The sequence below is a fragment of the Labeo rohita genome, chromosome 11 (genome assembly GCF_022985175.1).
Source record: "Labeo rohita strain BAU-BD-2019 chromosome 11, IGBB_LRoh.1.0, whole genome shotgun sequence".
Classification (NCBI taxonomy): Eukaryota; Metazoa; Chordata; class Actinopteri; order Cypriniformes; family Cyprinidae; genus Labeo; species Labeo rohita.
In genome coordinates this window covers 3,626,001-3,648,778 of record NC_066879.1, presented here as the reverse complement: position 1 = coordinate 3,648,778, position 22,778 = coordinate 3,626,001, and the positions used below count along the sequence as shown (strand labels likewise).

General features: G+C 35.9%; 1 protein-coding gene across 1 annotated transcript in view; it reads left to right on the top strand.

The window, feature by feature from the left end:
* magi1b (membrane associated guanylate kinase, WW and PDZ domain containing 1b) overlaps positions 1-22,778 on the top strand; it is a 181,387-nt gene that overhangs the window by 152,472 nt on the left and 6,137 nt on the right. The window contains 9 exon segments of the mRNA XM_051122511.1: positions 312-343; positions 2,349-2,592; positions 6,740-6,831; positions 8,846-9,038; positions 10,822-11,124; positions 15,759-15,962; positions 20,404-20,497; positions 20,746-20,833; positions 21,428-21,571. Of these exon segments, the coding sequence (XP_050978468.1) occupies positions 312-343; positions 2,349-2,592; positions 6,740-6,831; positions 8,846-9,038; positions 10,822-11,124; positions 15,759-15,962; positions 20,404-20,497; positions 20,746-20,833; positions 21,428-21,571 (1,394 nt within the window).

Here is a 22,778-nt window from a genome sequence, read left to right as displayed (position 1 = left end):
ACATTCTGTTGAATATCTCCTTTTGTGTTTCAGTTGAACCGTCCCTTTAAGTCTAAAGGCTCTGCTTAGCATTTAATCAGAGTAATGAGGGTCCGTCCTCTGATGCAGATGGTCTGCGCTGCCCTCTTTATGCTATCGGAGTAAAGGAACGAGAGAAGAGAGAGGGGCTGCCGCTGCCGCCGCACCACCACCACGCGTCCTGATTGGAGTCATCCATCTGTCTTGGGATTGCTTTCAGATTTGTGCCTGTGGGGAAGGTGAAATCTTTGTGAGCACACAATTAATATTTCTGTCTCTTTCGCTCTCTGTAGGGGTGGCACCTGCGAAGAAGAGCCCCAAACTGGTGAGTACAGGTGTTTTATTCTCATTCTCCTCTCACTTTGTCTGGCTTTTTTTGTTGTTGCTCTTTTCCATGTTGTTTCTGCTCATTATCCGTGTTATCGGTCTAGTTGAAATCTGCCAGGGAGAGTCTGATATGCACTTCAATGCAATTGCTCTGGAGGTGGACGGTGAAACCATGTGGTCAGGGTTGGGAGGGGTGGAGGTGTTCACCCCTGGGAAGAGGGCTGATTTTATTCACATGGTCACATGGGCGCCCTGTAATAGCCCTCTAATAATTTACCAAAGACAACAAAACCAGCAGGTTAGGAGCTTAAGGGACAGAACAGCAATAAACTGTTTTTATTTTTAATCTTCTGTATTCCACCAGCCTGTTGATGATGTATGAGTATATGAACGTAGAAAAAAAAAATCAGTGTTCTTCTGTTAAAATGGCAGCCTTGGGTTTGTCTACTTTGTTGAAATGGAGTCCATGCTTGTATGGTTTCTCAATGCCAGACGAGCGTTTCTTAATTCTCAAATGGCCTCTGTTTTATTTGGATGGATTTATTAGATTCTTATTGAATTGGGGTTTCGTTTTTATTGCTGGATTTCTTTATTTCCTTCATGGGTGTCTGCTGTGATGCACAGATTCATTGGTCGTGCTGGGATGCAAAAGGATGCAGAGGTGTGCGTGGGTTTAAAAGAACTTCAGATGACTTAGTAGAGAAGAGGGAACCTTAAAATTTTTATAACCTGACTTACTGGTGGCATTCTATAATTAAATTATGATGTATTACTTGTAATATTTACACAAAACATGAATTTAAATAATGCATTTATATAATGATTATAAAAACAGGAGTGAAAATTCATTTAGACAACTTTAAAGACGATTTTCTCAATATTTTTATTTATTTATTTATTTATTTATTTTTTTTGCACCCTCAGATTACAGATTTTTAAATAGTTGTATCTCGGCCAAATATTGCCCTACAAATGGAAAGCTTATTTATTCAGCTTTAATTTAAAAAATGGACCCTTATGACTGGTTTTGTGGTCCAGGGTTACATATATGTATATTTTTAATTATTAAAGTGCAGTTTTTACAAATTAAATTGTCAGCTTAACAGTTTTGGTGAACAAAGCTGTATGTTTGACCAAAACCTGATTTTTTTTTTTTTTTTTTCAGCTTAATTTGAGAATCTGACCATCTGTATAAAAGGAGTTACATGATCAGTCACTGTAATTTGCTTATTTAATTAGTGACAGAAATAGTCTGAAATATTTCTTAGTCACTTTAATATGATGTCAGTGCCTGTATTAAGTCGTATTGCATTTGTTATAGTGTTGTCAAACGATTAATCGCATCCAACATAAAAGTTATTCTTTACATAATATATAATATACATAATTACATAATATATGTGTGTGTACTGTGTATATTTAGTATGTACATATAAATACACACACATGCATGGATATATTTAAGAAAAATGTTATTTTTATATATTAAATATATTTATATATAATAATAATTATATGAATAAAAATATAAATGTGTAAATATTTTCAAAATGCATACTTTGTATGTATGTATGTATATATACATAATAAATTTAACCAGTACACACACATATATTATGTGAACAAAAACTTTTTTGGATGCGATTAATCACAATTAATTGTTTGAAATTTTGTTATATAAAAATTAACCATACATATTTTAAGAAACAAGCTAACTGAATTTAAAATAATGAATTGAGTGGTTTAGAGGGTATTGGAGATTGAATGATAGTTGAGTCAGAATATTAAAATGCCAATATAATTCTTGGCTTCGGCGTATTCTGATGGTGAGGTAAGAAGAGTTGTGCGTCATTTTGTCCTTCAGCTCATTCATTCGTTCTTCTTTCTTGCTGCTTCACATTTATTCAGTTCCTGCAGTCCGTCTTAAAGATGCTGGGGAGGTTGTGGTCCTTTTTTCTTCTCTATTCATGTTTCCTCTCTTTTATACCCCCTCCCTGCCACAGCAACAGTTGGAGCGCAAGGACAGTCAGGGCAGCTCCCAGCACAGCGTGTCCAGTCAGCGGAGCATCCACACTGACTCCCCCCTCCACGCCTCCCAGGCCCTGCTCAACGAGTCGGCCGCCCCTCCGCCCCCCTCTCAGCCCCTGCCGAGCCTGCCACAGGACCCTCCAGTAGACGGAACTCTCCAGAAGAAACCAGATCCCTTTAAAATCTGGGCCCAGTCCAGGAGCATGTATGAAAGTAGGCGTAAGTAATATGGGATTTTGGTGACGGGTGCACTGGCAGCGGATCATTGGGTCTCTTCCTTATATTTGGTTGGTAATGGGATATCAGGTTTGGTTGGGTGAGAACAGGATGGATTCCTGTTTAAATTATTCTGCTTTGCCATTTAGCTAAACATTAACATTTAGATCAACATTTTGGTTTTTGTTGGAGAAAAAAATGATCTAACCTTGGTGTAAAAAGATTATTGCTAACCACTAATTTGAAGGCAAGACACTACAGGCAAAACAATATTTTTCCATGCACTTTGAGAACTTTTTTTTTTTTTTTGGACTAGTGGAAAGAAAAAATGCAGAATACACTTTAAGTGTTTATTTTATTGCACTTTATCTATGTGCATCTGTAGATTTCAATTACAATTTTGAGACTTGCACCTGTGCATTTTTAATTCGATGTTTTCTGTAGGTTTTTAAGTAGGGTTTGTTCATATATCATTTGCCTGATTTTATATATAAAAACATTGCAATTCTTAATGTGATCAGTCAACTTGGGAAGTATGGTGAGTTAAATATTTACCCTATTTAACTGGGGTGTCTTGCCTTAAAGGTGTAGTTCACCCAAAAATTTAAATTCTGTCATTAATTACTCACCCTCATGTCGTCCTTCGTTCATCTTCGCATACGTCGTGGTACTCTTGTGAACACCTGTCGAAGACTTATACGAAAGAGAAGAAATGGTTGAATAAAGGTGTTATTTTTTTATTTTTTGTGCACAAAAATTATTTGTCGCTTTGTAAAATTACACTTGAACCACTGATGGTACATGGACTATATGTCCTTGAATGTGGTAGTTGCATTGCTGTTTATGCAGGGTCAGAAAGCTCTTGTATTTCTTCAGAAATATCTTAATTTGTGTGCTGAAGATGAACGAGTGTACTAACAGATCTGGAACGACATGAGGGTAATTAATGACAGAATTTTCATTTTTGGGTGAACTATCACTTTAAGAGTGGATTTATACTTAAACAAAATTAAGGTTTTCAATCTGTCTTAATATTCACTGTTTCTCAGTCCTCTATATGAAGTAGTAGACGTTAAGTAATTTGTATATTTAAAATGTGGCGACACCGCCAAGCAGTCCATTAACATCAAACATCCTTTTGAGCTTGGCTGTAGTCTTTTAGTATTCAAATAGCTGTCCAAAGCTAATATAAACCATTAGCCGTCAGTTGGAATCTGGTGTGTCTGTTGTGATCAGAGAGCTGTGTTCGGATGAACCTGTCATCGGTACTTCCAAAGCTATTCGTTAGCCTTTCCCATTCCTTCTTTGCTTCACTTTGCTTTCGTCTACTCGCTCAACGCCAGTGAGAATCCAACGAGAACGGCAAGGCACTTCTGACCAATTACACTCCTCCCTGCCATCAGTGCATTCACGCGCTCCAGCGCGCTCTAGAACACATCTTTTGACAAATGTGCATATAATTGGTAGTGGTGGAAGACAGTGAATCCAATACTACTTTCATGTGTGCCAGAGCAGAGGGGCTAATTAACAGGAATATCTTTCAGGGGATGTTAAGAGGCTGTGGAATGGAGCGCTCCAATGTTTGTGTTGGAAATTTTTTGCTAACTTGGAGTGTGTTTGTTGTTTTTGCTGATGTTAGGGTCCCTCATTAGTAAGTCCTTTAAGAGGGAAGGTGTTGGGACTTAAGATGAAAATCGCGAGGAGTTTATCAGTTCCACTAACAGTTGTTCTATAGTCAAAAGATGATATAATTTCAATAAAGTTAAAACAACCCTAAACAGTTGTTTACAAACCTTTTAATGATTGACTGAAACAAAGAGACTAATTCAAATCATTTGTTCAGGAATTGGACTACACCTATTATGTGTTATATTTTTGATTCACTAAAATAGGACAGACTTATTGAAGTTATTATTGAAGTCATAATTCATAATTCATTGTTAGACTGTATGTTTTTGATTCACTGAAAAGAACCAAAACTTTAGAGTCATTTGTTTGAAAATCAGACTTCACTAGTTACTCTAAATGTGTGAACGAATCTTTGGAGTCATTCATTCTGGAATTGGACTACCCTGACTCATTGTGGTAATTCATTTGGGAGTCAAATTACACTTGCTGGACTGTATGTTTTTGATTCACTAAAAAGGACCAACTCTTTAGAGTCATTTGTTTGAGAAGCAAAAGTTTAAACAGTTCCTGCTAAATGTGTGTTTACAAGCTTTTTAATGATTCGAAAGGACTGATTCTTTGGAGTCATTCATTTGGGAAATGGACTTCCCTGATTGTGCCATATTTTTTGATTCACTAAAAAAGAACCGACTCATTACAGTAATTCATTTGAGAGTCAGATCACACTTGCTGGACTGTATGTTTTTGATTCACTAAAAGAACTAAATCTTTAGAGCAATTTGTTCGAGAATCTGCACTTGTTATACTAAAGTTTGAACAATTTTTGCAAAACAAGTGTTTACAAGCTTTTTAATGATTCAAAAAGAACCGACTCTTTGGCGCCATTCATTTGGGAACCGTATCACTCTGATTGGTGCCATATGTTTTTGATTCTCTAAAAAGAACCATATCGTCAGAGTCATTCGTTTGAGAATCAGACTTAACTAGTTAAACTAAAGTTTAAATAATTCTTAAACTTTTGTGTTTACAAGCTGTTTAATGATTCGAAAAGAAACGATTCTTTGGCGTCATTTATTTCGGAACCGTACCACTCTGATTGGTGCCATATGTTTTTATTCACTAAAAAAGAACCAAATCGTCCAGAGTCATTCGTTTGAGAAATTAGACTTTACTAGTTCAACTAAAGTTTAAACAATTCTTGCGAACATGTGTTTACAAGCTTTTTAATGATTCGAAAAGAGCTGACTCTTTGGAGTCATTCATTCAAGAACCAGACTACTGTGGTTGTGCCTTATGCTTTTGATTCACTAAAAAAAGAACCGGCTCGTTGCAGTAATTCATTCGGGAGTCGGATTACATTTGCTGAACTGTGTGTTTTTGACTCACTAAAAAGAATCAAATCTTTAGAGTCATTTGTTTGAGATTTCCACTAGTTCTGGTGTACGCTTCTGATTCACAATCAGGCTACGCTGCTACAGTCCTTGAACGTATTGAAAGGTAAATCGTTACCATTTGATTGACATTTTTGGACCGGCTTGAGAGCATTCTGTCTACTAAACTCATTGAGCAGCTGCATTGAGAGGCTTTAACGCAAATGAATGCAAGTTGCAGGTCTGTCTTTGCCATAATGCACAATTTGCAGAGTCTGGCACAACCGTCCTTGCTGCCTAATGGAGATCGAACAGTATGGGAAAATTGCCCATGCAAGCAGCCATTTTGTATGGCTCTGGAGCCATTCTACTTCCTGTCTCTGTTACAATACATTGCTGTACATCTGGTTAGACTGGAGATGGAGGTCCTTGTATCTGCCATCTGCTCCACACGTCCAGCTGCATTACAATAGCTTTGCAGTATGTTCACGAATGCAGAGCATTTGTTGTTAGCCCATGCTTAAATGTAAGCTTGTTTAGAAAAGAAATTTTCACCCAGAGCCACGGTTTTCAGCTCTCTCGCTTACTTAACAGGCAAAAATGTCCCTCGACAGAACATCATGTGATGCACTGGAGAGCTACAGGGTCAATAATGTAAAACCTGACAGATTGCTGATGTCTGCAGGGCTTCAAATCTAAAAGAGGGGGAAGCTCTGCTGTTGCTCGTCCTGACTGATTTGACATAGAAGTGCTGTGGTGGAGACAGCGCTCAGGCGGTGGTGTAAGCTCAAGGGCACAGCTGCTTCAAAAGACCTCCGGATTCTGTCTTCCGCTTCACCTGATCTGTAATCTAGATTTAAGCACATGTGTCAGTGCTTATCGTTTTCCCAGATGGGAGTACCTGTTAATCAGATTGTTCTATGCGAATTCATTTGAGCAGAGTAGTCATTATATTACACCTTCATTGGTGTGAACCAATTAGGAAAAAGTCCAGATGTGAGATGTAATCATTGAAGCGACATTGTTCGCTTTTTCCACCTTGAACCAGCAGCCGTTCTTAAAAGGGGGAGGTTTGGGTTATAAATCAAAGCTCGTGCGTCATTCTGCAGGTCGATTGATCATGGTCTCAAGCTATTTTTCCTCCTTTTCAGTGCCTGATTACCAGGAGCAGGATATTTTCCTGTGGAGAAAAGATACCGGCTTTGGATTCAGGATCCTGGGAGGCAACGAACCTGGCGAGCCGGTGAGTGCAAGTATTGTACTCATCAGTTTGTTCATTGTTTGACATTTATTGCCGTTATTTATTCGTTTCATCAGCCTGCAATTGTTATTTTTTAAAAATACATTTTGTGGAATATTTTTAGAATTGTTACATGCAGCTTGCATGCTGTCTACGTGGAATACTTGTATTTTAAATAAGTTTGTCTCACCGTAGGACCATTTAAAATGAAATAAAGACAAAAAGTGGTTACAATTTTTTATTTTTAAATTGTGACCAGTTACAGGACCTAAAATATATACTTGCATACATTATATTATGTCATTTTTCATATATTCATATACATTCTAACACAAAATCTTGATATTGATGGTTAAAAAAAAAGTTTGCTACACTTAAACAAAAATGTAAATTTACTACTGTTGCATAGATTTGTATGGAAGCCCGTTTACGCCATTAAACAAAAACCAAAAAAGGTAATTGCAACTTTTTATCTCACAATTATGACGTTTTTCTTGTAACTGCAAGTTTACAAGTCATAATTCAGACTTTTTCCAAAGAGTTGCGTGATACAAACTCGCAATTCTGACTTTTTTTCTCAGAATTGTGAGATATAAACTTGCAATTCTGAAAAATAAAGTTGCAGTTCTGAGAAATAACATCAGAATTGTGACATGCAATTGTGAATTATAAAGTTAAAACTGTGAGTTATAAAGTCACAATTCTGACTTGTTTTCTTAGAATTGCGTGATATAAACTCACAATTGCAAGAAATGAAGTCAGAATTAGAAGATAAAAACGTGCAATTCTTTTTTTCTCACAGTTGCGGGTTTGTATCTCGCAATTCTGACTTTTCTCGCAACTGTGAGTTTATATCTTGAGATATAAACTCGCAATTCTGAGAAAAAAAGAAAAAGTCAGAATTTTGAGATAAAAAGTTGCAATTACCTTTTATTTTTTTATTCAGTTGCAGAAACGGGCTTCCGTAGTGTTGCCTGTTAGCAGCAGTGTTATTTTAGTATTGTTTATGTTGTAAAAAATATATAGTATTTATTAAAATTTTGAGTTTTCTTTTATTTTACAAAAAAAAAAAGGGTTTTACCATTTTTTTTTTTTATTTTTTGATTATGTCTGTTTAGTTTAGTTTTTATTTATTTTAGTCATTTTAACATTTAAACTTATTTTAGTTCAAGGCAACAATTCAACAATTTTTAAGTTTCATTTTTCGAGTTTTTCATCTAATATTTATATCTTATTTTATGTCAGATTTATTTAGTTAAAAAAAGCTATTTTTAGTGGTTTTAGATAAGGATAGCAACACTGCTTGACATATTACTATGCTTGTCAAGTCAATATTTGATGAAAATGTAACAACATTAATCATTAATGCATTTCTATTAATTAGTTATAACGGCAGACAGAAATACACTTGCGCTGTTTGACAGTTCCAAAGGCGCCTAACAAATATAGAGCCTTTGAAGATTTTCCAAATGTAATAGTCCAAGCTTGGCTGATTTCTCAGTTTCAGTCTTCACAGCTTGCGCACGATACCCATTTCTATGTGAAATATTACAAACACTCAGCTTTTGGCAAAACTTGTGCCCAGTGAAAGCATCTGCCCTGTGTGTGTAGGTTGACAAAAGCTTTGATCTGCGCAGTACAGCCTGGATCAGTCAGAAAATATCTCTCAGACCACCAGTTCTTCCCTTTAATGAGGCCATGTTACATCTTTGAACTGATGAGTCGGTTTCTCGGACTCCAGTCCTTGAAGAATGCCTGCAATACGGCTCTTTTCGGCTGGTAAAAAAATTCCATAGAGCTTTTACTGTTTGGAGAACATTTCACAACCATTAGTTTTAAAATAAGCAGAAATTTCAGTGTTTCAGTGTAGTTCAACCCCTTGACACGATGCTGACACCGAGTTTGAAAAGTGATAAATCTCAAGGGGTGAAGTTCAGTTTGCCCAAGACAGTTTGTTAGTTGTGAGGATTTTTTCCGTTTAACAGTCTTTCTGTGTCTGTCTCTCCCGGCTGTGCAGATTTATATCGGCCACATTGTGAAATACGGAGCTGCCGATGAAGATGGGCGCCTGCGATCAGGAGATGAGCTAATTTGTGTGGATGGAACGGCTGTTGTGGGAAAATCTCATCAGCTAGTCGTTCAACTCATGCAACAAGCCGCAAAACAGGGTCACGTCAACCTGACCGTGAGGCGCAAGACTGGATATGGATGTAAGCAGGCTTCAAAATATGATTATCGTTCAGAAAAATTACAAGCTATAAATATTTATTGCTAGTCGTGAAACTGTATTTTACATTTTTATTGAAAAATGTGTTTTGTCCTTATGACAACAGAATTATTTGAGCTATTTTTCTTGCATTATTGCTGCAGAAAGGTCATTGTATCACCTGCAGAGATAATGATGAGATAAGACAGTGTCTGTCACAAAAACATTAAACCACATTTTTGATTTGGTTGCAATTTCTGTTTTAATGGCTTAATATACGTCATCACGTAAGGTTCTGGAGAAAAAACAAACAAACTGGACTGATTTGAATCATGCATTTGAACTGTATGTCACTTATATCAGCAAAGTTCAAGATAGCATTCTCTAGTATTTAATCTAACCATGCATTTCTTATTATTTTGTTTTATACACTACTTTTTAAAAGTTTGGGTTGGTGTTTTTAGTCTCTTGTGTTCACCAGTGCTTCATTTATTTGATCAAAAATACAGTAAAAACTGTAATATTGTGAAATATTGTCACAATTTTAATTAACTGTTTTCTATTTTAATATATTTTAAAGTGTAATGTTTTACTTTGATGGCAAAGCTGAATTTTTAGCATCATTATTCCAGTCTTCAGCATCGCACGATCCTTCAGAAATCATTCTAGTATGCTGACTGGGTGTTTAAGAACCAGTTCCTCTTCTTATATTTTTGTAGAAATTTTTGAAAAAGTTTGGGATCAGTAAGATTTTAATTTTAAGTAAGAAATTAATGCTGGCAAAAATGCACTGAATTTATCAAAAGTGACAGTAAAGACATTTATTATGTTAAAAAAAGATTTTTATTTCAAATAAATGCTGTTCCTTTGAACTTTCAATTAATTAAAGAATCCTAAAAAGATTATATGAAGAGTTTATTTGCAAAAACAATTTTCAGTAAATTTTCAAAAAAATTATGATGTTATCACATTTTTATTGTTTTATTATGCTATATTTTTGTTATTTTTTACCTAATCAAAATAACCCAACTGCAGTTTGACTGAGATTAAATAGAATGCACAATGAAAATACAAATTAATTCTTTATATATTCTTCAAAAGAACAGCATTTATTTGAAATAAAAATCTTTTTTTAACATAATAAATGTCTTCACTCTCACTTTTGATCAATTCAATGCATTTTTGCATTTTTGCAATGCTTTTCTATCAGTGTCATATGTCATTCATCTCAGTAGGTAGAGTTAATTCCTGAGTAAGTGTTAATTGCAGCTTAAACGTGCACTTATTGCACTCTACAACCCGAACGTAATGACCAGCATGACTTGTGGAATTGTAAATTATGCAGGATTTTGCAGTCTGATTATCTATTCCTATCAGACAGACTTTATTTAAATGAGAGTTCATGGCACATGATAATGAGGGTACGCCTGCTGACTCTGGCTAATTAATCTATGCAGGGTTCTGGGTCCCATATGTCAAGTCTCAGAGTATAACTTACCCCTTTTCACTCATCCAGGATCACATACCTGAATACAAGTCCCAATATAACCATTGCAAGAGAGCAGGGCAAGATATTTCATACTTGCAGGGAAATGGCAATTACTTAAATTTTAATGATCTGAGGCTAGCAGGTTTATGTAATTGCATGACCAGTTCAAGCAATTCAGAAGTATGTTTGGTGTCTGTCGAGCTTGTTGACGAGGAGCTGGTTTCTTCTTGACCTGCCGAACATAAATCCCTCAAGAGTGACCTTGCTAACCCTCCTCCAAAACACTGTTCCTCCTCAGTGGCAAAGGTGGATGGAGAGATGCCTCCCTCCCCAGCATCCTCTCACCACAGCAGCACACAGGCCCCGTCTTTGACCGAGGAGAAGCGCACGCCGCAGGGCAGCCAGAACTCCCTCAACACGGTCAGCTCCGGGTCAGGCTCCACCAGCGGCATCGGCAGCGGAGGCGGGGGCGGCAGCAACAACACGGTGGTCCCCAATGCCATCCAACCCTACGATGTGGAGATCCAACGTGGAGAGAATGAGGGATTCGGATTTGTCATTGTGTCGTCAGTGTCGAGACCTGAAGCGGGCACCACTTTCGGTAAGATTGTTTTGCATAGCGTTTTAGTTTAATTAATTGTTTTTTATTAATGTAATTATTTATTTAATTGCTACAAATTCATTTTAATACATTTTTAGTCTACATTTATGGTAGATGAGCAGAATGGACCCTTTTTACATTTCCGAGGTTCTCAGGAGAAGTCGTCATAGTGGTAAAAGGAAACTATGACAGATATAAATATTTTGCATTCCCACTTGCACAAAAGAAAAACCCATGACAGCGTTTCTATAACTTTTTAAAGGAGGAAGAAATATTGAGAGATTGATTAAACTGATCGGAAGAAAGAAAGTGTCTGAAATTTGCTGTTACTCTCTCAGCCATTGAATGAGAAACACTCAACACTCTTGTATTTTAATCCAAACTAATAAAGCACTATACTGTTATATATGAATATTACATTTTTTAAAGATATAAAAACTTGAGATTTACGATGTTAATAACTGTGGAAAAGCATAATCACAGTCTGTAAGGGGTCCATTCTGCAGTTTTTTCAAAATCAGCACATAAAATTGTGAGTCTGCAGATTTTGTCTGGCTTTGCCTATCAATTTAGCAAAAAAATGTTTCAGCTCAATTGGTGGAACATGGCACTAGCAGTGCCAACCTTTTGAGTTTGATGCCAGAAAGCGTTTAAAATGACAAAATGTAGGACTTGAAAGCACTGTAAATCACTTTGGATAAAATTGTCTGTCAAATGCATAAATGGGGGAAAAAGGAAAGCAATCCTCTATTTGCATATTTGCATATTCACTTCTTTTATATTATACATAGAGAAAATGAATTCTTCTGGGAGCTTTTTACCTCTGAATGGCACTTTGGTTATGGTTTTCAATTTTTGGTGGGTGTGGGTTCTTCGTATTCTCCTTATGCCAATCTGCATGTCCTGCGATTTTCTTATTGCAAAAGGCAAACGCCTGCCTGAAGCAGGGGTCGATATCCACCTTCTCTCCATGGGGCTCTATTTCTGCTCTACTTCCCAAAACCAGACACGTCTCCATTACACAAGATGGCTGTCGAGTTCGTGAAACAGCATTTAGGTTGTCCAAATCTCGTCATTTAATCTTCACGGTTGCCAGGAGCACTTGCCATCAGTATTTTTAAACAATTGTAATTGATAGAGAGATCAAGTTAGCAAAAAAGCAAATCAAGTATGACATCCTGTGTTTACAGAGTTAGATCCTTCTTTGCCGTGTTCGTCAGAACGCTCCCGCTCTTTAAACTCACAATAGTGCCGTTGGCAGCCTTCACGTAAGTGTATACTGGATCCAGCAGGCTCGGTGATTACACCACGTGGGAGTTTTGTTCAGAGAGTTGAACGGAAGATTGGAATGACAGATCCGTGTTTGAGTGGAATAAAAGCGAGGGTGCAGTGCTTGGCACTCGTTTACTACAGTGATGAAACGCATGAGTTCCTGTGCCAGAGTCACTGCGAACGAGGACCTCAGAGCATAAACAGTTCAGTCATTAGTATTACAATCAAACAACAAATCATCTTCATAGCGGCGTGACGAGCGTGACAGGTTGAATGAATATTTGATAGTTGTGCTGACGCCCATCACAGCATTTAGATTGATCAAAAATGCATATTTTGCAGGATATGACAACTGAAAATTGGTTGACTGAAAGGTCAAATGTAAAAAAAAAAAAAAAGACTTTTTTAAAAAGCATGCTGAACCATGATTCATCACAATAAAAAAGCGTTTTAGCGGCTGTTCATAAATAACAGGTTTTTGCATTTCACTCTGCTGTATTTCCATTTTTTCTGGTTATAAAAGCACAGCATTTATGTTAAAAGTTGTTACGCATCTCACTGAAACAGAGGTTTACTGTGAGATCAACTAAAACAGACAAAAAAGTAAGTATGTCGGGGGAGAAAACTAGCCAATCAGAGAGGTATTGTCTGACTGGAAAACATTTTATGCGTTTGCAAACTTTGGGAAGATTTTGAAAGGAGGCCCTTAAGAAAATTAAGCATGGTTTTACTACAAATAAAACATGGTTACTATAGTTAAATCATGGTAACCACAAATTAATCATGGTCTTGCTACACTAACCATAGTTTAACCGTGGTATTTGTACTACAGCTGGTTATACAAATGGAAATCAATGCACCAAAAAACCATGGTTACCACACATTTACTATAATAAAACCATGGTTAATTTTCGTAAGGGAGCAAAATGACAGAAATTAGCAAAAATGGCTAATAGCATTTTTTGTGCCATGCTAAGCAAACCACAAAGCGCAAACTTGAATGATATCTAGTCATCAGAAAACTAGCCAGGCTTGAAAACAGTTTGTGTTTAAAAACTTTGGAAATGGGAGGACATGTGGTAGAATTAGGCAAAATGGCAAAAATGAGCAAAACGGCTAACAGCACCGTTCGTGCCACGCAAAGCGCAAACCTGAAGAATATCTAGTCATTTTCATCAGATTACTACCCAATCAGACTGGAAAACAGTTTGCGTTTGCGAACTTTGGAAAGATTTTTGAAAAAATGTCAGGGGTTGAATTCAACAAAATGACAGAAATTAGCGAAAATGACTAACAGCAGTTTTCAGGCCATGCTAAGTGAATCACAGATCACAAACCTGAATAATATCAAGTCATTTTCATCAAAAAAACTAACCAATAAGGCTTGAAAATAGTTTGTTTGTGAACTTTGGGAAGATTTTTGAGAGAAAGTCATGTGGTTGAATTCAGCAGAATTGACAGAAATGAGCAAAAACGGCTAACAGCACTTTTCGTGCTACGCTGAGTGAACCACAAAGCGCAAACTTGAATAATATCTAGTCATTTTCATCAGAAAACTAGCCAGTCAGACTGAAAACAGTTTGTGTTTGCAAACTTTAGAAGGTGGGATTCTGAATGGAAATTGCCCTGGTGAAAAAAACAGCATATGCTTGTTAGGTATGTTTTGATGCTGGTTTATGCTTGTCCTTTGCTGGTGTATGCTGGACCTTAGCTGGTCATGTTGCTGGCCAAGGACCTAACCAGCATCCCAGCATCAAAACAATCCCTTTTAGCATATGCTGGTTTTTTCACCAGGTTGTATTGTTGAGTTCGGCAAAATGGCTAACAGCAAATTGAACACAAAGCTCCAACTTGAATTATATCTACTCATTTTTATAAAAAAAAAAAAAAATAGCCAATCAGACTGGAAAACAGTTTATGTGTTTGCAAACTTTGGAAGATGGGATTCTCTATGAAGGTTGTGTGGTTAAATTCAGCAAAATGGCAAACAGCACCTTTTGTGCCACGCTTAGTGCAAACTTGAATAATATCTAATCATTTTCATTAGAAAACTAGCCAGTCGGACTGAAAACAGTTTATGTGTTTGCAAACCCTGCTGAAAAAAAAAACGGCTAAAACCAGCCTAGGCTGGTTGGCTGGTCTTAGCTGGTTTTAGCTGGTCGTTCCAGCTGGTCTCCCAAAACCCCTCTAAGACCAGCCTGCTGACCAGCTAAGACCAGGCTGGATGACCAGCTAAAACCAGCCAACCAGCTTAGGCTGGTTTTAGCTGTTTTTTCAGCAGGGAACTTTGGAAAGATTTTTGAAAGAAAGTCATTTGGTTGAATTCAGCAAAATTCAGAACAATATCTAGTCAACAGAAAACTAGCCAATCAGGCTTGAAAACAGTTTGTGTTTGCAAACTTTGGAAGCGGGACTCTGAACAGAGGACATGTGGTAGAATTAGGCAAAATGGTAAAAATTAGCTAATGGCTAAGAACGGCTAACGATTTTGTGCCATGCTGAGTGAACCACAAAGCGCAAACTTGAATAATATGTAGTCATTTTCATCAGAAAACTAGCCAATCAGGCTTGAAAACAGTCTATGTGTTTGCAAACCTTGGAAGCGGGACACTGCACAGAGGACATGCAAAAATTAGCTAAAGGCACCTTTTGTGTCACGCTGAGTGAACCACAAAGCGCAAACGTGAATAAAATCTAGTCATTTTCATCAGAAAACTAGCCAGTCAGACTGGAAAACAGTTTGTGTTTTGCAAACTTTGGACGGTGGGATTCTGTACAGAGGGCGTGTGGTTGAATTCGGCAAAATGGCAAACATCACCTTTAGCGTCATGTTAAAGGGCACCACAAAGTGCAAACTTGAATAATCGTAGTGATACCTAATCATTTTTTAATAATTCATCATATAGTTACAGCACAATGGAGTGCTCTGAGGGAATTTCAAGAGTTTACACTTTTTTTCATGTAATGAATAATTCAGAAGCAGTGGTGATTATTCAGAGGATCTGAAGAGGGCTACAGAAATGATGCTGAGGGTGATCTACTGTAGCATGCAAATGCTTTTTAATAGTGCCAAATTCAGCAGATTCCCTATGTCCGTTCTTGCTATTGCTCCGCCAGACCTTTGCTGTCCATTCAGTAACATGCTTTTGTCTGTCACAAGTTTCTTTTAAGGTGTGTTTTGCTTGCAGGGCACAATCTGTGGGCATTCTATGAAAATGTTGGCACTTTGGCTTGGTGGCTTGGTGTATTAACCCCTACACATTCTCTTTCCTTTTTCTCTCTTTCTCCATCCCCACCAAAAAAAAACAAACATAACCATCTTAATTAAAACTCATACATGCTCAATCACTGTTGGCCAAAAGCTGGAAACGCATGTGTGGCAATGCCTCATAAAATAGGTCGCATCATCGAGGGAAGCCCAGCTGACCGCTGTGGGAAGCTAAAAGTCGGAGACCGGATCCTGGCTGTCAACGGCTGCTCCATCACCAATAAGTCCCACTCGGATATCGTCAACCTGATCAAAGAGGCTGGAAACACGGTGACGCTGCGGATCATTCCAGGAGACGGTCAGTTCCTCTCTTTCTCATTCTCTTTCCCAGCATAGCTGAGGTGAGAACATATTGCTGCATGTGGGTGTGTGCAATATGCGTGCTAGCACGACTTCTCAGCATACTGCTCTCGCGAGCCTCGCAGTAATAATGTAGACGATACATTCAGCATTATTAGAAGAAGAATAATGAACAGGAACCTGCGAGGGGATCAACACAATAAATATTCAACACGCTTTTATAACCTTAGAGGCAGAACGCCTTCATATTGTGCTGTTGTAGTAATGACAGATGGCACACCAACAAGGTTGATCGGGGAACAAAGACACAGTCGTGCAAAGCGCCATACGCATTAAAATGTTTCCCCAGAGATTTCAGTGGCAAGCGTGTTTAAATGAAAGTTCATAGCATCTTTAAAAATTAAGTCAGAACTGTGCAATAATTATTTTTTTATATTTGTATATTATTGTTGTACTCCGTAAGTTCCACAGTTGTTGTTCAGTTAAAAAGGTGTTCATTTAAAGTGCCAGAATGCACACATTCACATGCCGAAATTGAATCACACTTTCTACGGGTGTATCAAGTTGCGCTTCAAATTTGCAAATCATTTGCAACTGTCATCATCAACTCATTCAAGCGTTCATTTAGCTTCATACTCACTTCTATTTGCCTTTGGATCAAAATGTCAGAACCGCCTTGATGCATGATGATAACTGGCTGTCAAGTTCAATTTATTAAATTCAGTTTGGATTTTGAACCCAGGTCCCTTTTCATATTAGAAATAAACCTTTGGCTCTGACCCATGTCAATTAGTTGTACTCATCTCACCTAGCAAGTGAGCCAGAACTGACGCTGAAACATAAGTGCTGGTGTAACAGCACATGTTATATGCATGCTTGCATGTGCCAGTGTGGGAAGGCGGCATGCAATAATGAGAAAGCCATTTCCAGTGAAGTCTCGGCTCTAATGTGTGATGCCAAATGCACTGGGGTCTGTCTGAGACTTCTTCATACTCTTTAATCAGAGAGTAGGAAAGTGCTGGCATACTATGGGAATTTCTAAAATTGACAGATTGTGGGTGTGTACGTCTGGTTGTGTTTACAGGAAGGCGAAGATGGTTCGTTGTGGGGTTTTTGGATGTTACTTCACTCTAGTTACTGAACTGTAGCCTTTTGGATTCTTTTTGGTTTCTGTGCTTAATTTATGCATAATTTATAATTTCTTGTGATTTCCGAGTGAAAAGAGAGAAAAATAAGATAAAGCTGTGAGATGAGGAAAGAGAGAGAGAACAGCAAGTCTGTTCCCAACAGAGTGATGGGGAAGGGCTATTTTAAGACGGTGGGATTCACGGGCTGTGCACTCATCAAAGTTCCCTCTCTCTCCCACAGTGACTGCCCAGTGGGGCGGAATTAAAGCAGCTTTGAGCGCAAGCAACAGCAGCCCGCGTTTCACTGGTGACAGCTGACTTCAGAGTTGGCTTGATGCAGTCAAAGCAAATGATCCAAGATCAATTAAACTAATAGTTCGCATAGAAATGGACAAGAGGAGATGTTTTAAAGATGTTCAAGTTGTTCAAAAAGCATTCCTTATTATTATCAGTGATGATAATTGATGCACTAAACTTCAAAAGTTTTGGTGCAAGTAAAAAAAAAAAAAGGAAAGATAATAAATAAATGCTTTTAATTATCAAGAATGCACTAAATAGTTTAAAAATGCAGTTTTTTGAAAATTAACAAAGAATTTTGGGGGGGGGGATGTAATTGCAACTTTTTTCTCACAATTGTGAGTTTACATCTCACAATTCTGACTTTTTTTAATAAAAATTTGCAATTGCAATGTCAGAATTGTGAGATTCAAACTTGTAAACTTGACTTTATATCTTGCAATTATTACTTTATTTCTTAGAATTGCAACTTTTTTTCTCAGAATTGTGAGTTCATATCTCACAATCATGATTTTTTTTTTCAGAATTGTGAGTTAATATCCCACAATTGTGACTTTTTTTCCTCAGAATTGTGAGTTTCTTGTGAGTTTCTCACAATTCTGACTTTATAACCGAACCGCGAGTTAAGTCAGAATTGTGCGATATGAATTCAATTCTGAGAGCGGTCTTTTTTTCCTCAAAACTGGACCTTATAATTCTCAAACGCAAGTTTATATCTGACGGTTCAGTGAAAAAAGTCAGAACTGCGAGAAAAAAGGTTGTATTCAAACTTGTAAACTTGACTTTATATGCAGTTCTGACTTTATAACTTGCAATTGCAAGTTTGTCTCGCAGTTCTGACATTATTTTTTAGAATTGCAACTTTATTTCTCAGAATTGTGAGTTTATATCTCATAATTGTGATTGTTTTCAGAATTGTGAGTTTATATCTCACAATTGTGACTTTTTTTCTTTATGACATGCAATTACGAGTTAAGTCAGAATTGCTAGATATGAACTCAATTCTGAGAACATAGTCTTTTTTCCTTAAAACTGGACCTTATAATTCTCAAATGCAAGTTTATATCCGACAATTCAGAGAAAAAAGTCAGAAATGTGAGAAAAAGGAATTGCAAGATATAAACTCACAATTGTGAAAAAAGTCAGAATTGTGAAATAAACTTGCAATTGTGAGTTATAAAGTCAAAATTGTGAGATAAAACTTATATTCAAACTTGTAAACTTTATATCTCGCAATTCTGACTTTATAACTTGCAATTACAAGTTTATCTCACAATTCTGACTTTATTTCTTAGAATTGCAACTTTATTTCTCAGAATTGTGATATAATAATACTGAGAACAGTGTTTTTTTTTCCTCAGAATTGGACTTTATAATTCTCAAATGCGAGTTTATATCTGACAATTCAGAGAAAAATTCTGAAGTGCGAGGAAAACAGTAAGAATTACTAGATATAAACTCGCAATTGCAAGAAAAAAAGTTTTGAGAAAAGTTGTGAGAGAAATTATTTAGTGGCGGAAACGGGCTTCCATACATAAGAAACTTATTTCAGAACCATAAAAAATGAATTTATTCCAATAATTTATTCCACTTGCTCAAAAATTAAATCAGTTCATAAATCTGACCTTTTTAAGGTCTTAAATTTAATTCAAATTTAATGAAAACTCTAACTAATAACAGTGCAGCATTAACATTCTTTAGAATATCTTTTAGTGTTAATTACGTTAACGAAAACTGTTTGACAAGCTTTTTTCCCATGACTTAAATGAGACGATGACGAGACGACAATAAGGTCAATAAACGATAACTGACTATATCAACTTGCATTATCGTTGACGATAAAAGGCAAGACTAAGAGGTATTTTAAAAACTTCATACTGTACTATAAACAATACTATTGTATATTGGACTGCTGTACACACCTCTACTGCACTAGCTTTCATGTGTGGGTTGCCAGATGTGGAGTTAAAATCTCCCAATCAGAGTTTCTCTATTAACAAGATACATTTTCTACACAATGTTTTGCTTGTTTTTTGCAATCTGGCAACCACAAGCTCGCTCCTCATTGCAGAAGCGCAGACAGTGATCTTAAGCTGCAGTTTAGCAATCGCCATGCGAGATGTTCCACTTAAATCAAGCAAAATTCATTTAGCCAGTCTGTATTCTATCATGAGATCTCCACTATATTGTTTGCGATTGGGGTTGCTGAATAAATGCACTTTGCTGTTGTTTAAATAGAGAAACACTTCAATGTGGAATTATGATTATTACCAACGTTTACCAGTTTTCATAATGTATATAGAGAAAGTGCCTATATTAAGCCTAACCGACATTGTATGGATTTGTGCTTATTGTTGAAAGTGCAATATCTGATGTGTAAAAATACATTTCTGAAATGACAACAGCAAAAATGTTTTTTTTTTAGCAATTTAACAATTATACAGAATGATGAAAATGTAACTCCGATTTCATTGACTAAGACATTTAGTTGACTTAAAACAAAAACAGGACAACGTTGACTAAATATGATAACTAAAAAGCACATTTGACACAACTAAGACAAATTTGAAAGACTAAATTAACCCTAATATCTTAATTTATGTTCCATCGCAAAACCATACAGATGTGAGAGTGAATAAATAATAGCGAATATTAATTTCTGGATGAATTATCCCTTTAACACGAGCTGTTGTAATTGTTAATGTGAGGATAGATTGCAATATGCGATTACAGGCGGAAGAGGGAAATTGGGTGTTCGGCTTTGCATGGTTTTCGGGCATTAGGCTATAATGTAATCTGTGAGACGAGAGCTACAGCCAGAATGATGAATGTGCCGTTGTTCCTGCTACCCAGCTGGAGTGCGCTTACACAGTGCACTAGTGCTAATGTTTTGATGTATGGAAAATGGGCCTCTGATGCTTGGTCCACAGGGTACACTTACACTGCAGATGCATTATGGGGAATAATGCGGAGGCTTCTCTGTCTTCTTTAACATTTGTGATGTTCCTCCCGCAGAGTCCTCCAATGCATCACTGCTGACCAACGCTGAGAAGATTGCAACCATAACTACCACGCACACACCTCAACAGCAAACTGCACCTGAGCCAAGGTACACAGCACACACCTGAACTCAAGTCATATTTTAATTGGTTGCTCATTATTTATTCATGAAAGAAAATCACATAAAAAATGTAAAGTGCGTCTAAAATGTATTTGGACTTTTAAGGCACATTTAAAAATTAATAAACTTCATTTCAGAGCAACATATTAAACCAGCGGATACTACAGATTTTTTGGGACTACTATATGTCAGTGCTTATAATTTTACAAAAGTTTTGTCACTGTCTTTTTCCCCAGAAACAACACCAAACCAAAACAGGAGTCTTTTGAGTTCAAAGCCCCACAAGCTCCGCCTCCTCCAGCTCCAACACAACCGTCAAATCAGGTACATCACTCGCTCCTTCAGATGTTTGGCCCTCTGAGAGAGGGCATGCCAGTAGTTAGACGGGCTGTCAAAAACAAAACAAGGCCAAATGTTCGAAACACCAAAGTGAATTTGTGAAACGCACATTATGACTCATTCTACACTTGAGGTTCAGGGTTGCCAGGTTTTCACAGCGAAACCCACCCAATTGTTTCTTAAAACTAGCCGAATCGCATTTCAGAGGGGTCCACTGGTAAAAATCATGTTCTAGGTTCTAAATATCACGTTATTGGGGTCGCTTCAACCCCAATAGTGTTAAAGCTGCCCAATTCTGCAAAAAAGCCCCGGACTTGGCAACGCTGTTGAGGTTCCCTGATTCTAAGGTGGTATTGTGTTTGTCGGTACTCCACGATGGCCCGGTCAAGCCCTTCCTACCTAAAATACCATCAGAGTCCGATCAATTATTTAAGCTATTCCTCGATGCTTCTGCTATCAAATACATGCCACTTCCCTGCAGGTGGCTTTCATTTCCTCTGCTGAAATGGGAGCCTAGATGAAAAAATATGTAATTATAGATTCATCACTGACCTTGGCTTTTATGTGTTTGCGTTTTAGGATGCTGAGTTTTACTCTGTCGATCTGGAGAGGGACAACAAAGGCTTTGGTTTCAGCCTTAGAGGGGGTCGAGAGTACAACATGGACCTGTATGTGCTGAGACTAGCAGAGGACGGAGCAGCCGTGCGAAACGGAAAGATGAGGGTACGGACACATGTTAGGATTTAATCATACTTGAATCTGAAACTAATTGATCTAGACTTATATCATTCAAAAGGATTGCCCAAGGATTGGTTAGGATAAGTAGCTATTGTTTGTATGAGTGACCTTAAACTGCTGTTAGTTTAATTATTAGTTAAGTATAACCAATAAACATAAAGAAATATTGTTTTCTTATTTAAGTTAAAATCAGTAATTATTTTTATTTACATTTTAATTAACATATTACATTTATTTATGTATATTTAATTAAAATATATCATATTAATTATTTTTTTGTATTAATTTAATTTAAGTATATATTTAAAATTTATTTTTAATTACTGTAAATTTAACATCAATTTTAATTAAAATGTTAAATGTAATGTTTACATTTTTAAATTAAAATACATAATATTAATTGAATTTAAATATATCCTAATATTATATTATTATTAAATGAATTTTAATAAATGCAACAAATATTAGATTATATTTTAATATTATATATTTTTTAAGTTACAGAAAAAAATTAGCAGATTTAGCTCTATATTATATTATATTATTATGAATGTTTTATGTGTTAGATCAATTTTAATAGATGAAAATTATTTATTTTTATTTAAATGTAAATATTAAATTTAACGATTATGTATTTAATTAAAATATAAATATTAATTAAATTCAAATATATTTCAATATTATATTATGAATTTTAATAAATGCAACATTATTATATTATATATTATAAAGCTTTTAATGGATATATCAATTTTATATATTAAATTATTTTTTAATTTAAATATTAAATGTAATAAATATATATTTAATTAAAAATAAAGTAATAATTTAATTTTATCGAATAATATTATATTGTACAAATAATTTAATAATATTATATGATTAAATAGTATTACGAATGTTAATTTTGTGTTATATTATATTTAAATATATTTTGATATTGTATTATATTTTAAATTACAGAAGAATTTTAATAGGTGCAGCAATACTCTTAATTATATTATAGTATTTTAAGTGGTAGATTGATTTCAATAGATGAAAATTATTATTTTTTTTTTTACATATTTTCTATATACATTTATTTAATGATTATCTAACTAATTAATATATAAAATATTAATTACATGTAAATGTTTTAATATAATATTATGAATTATTAATGAATATTATTATAAATATTACTATTATAAAA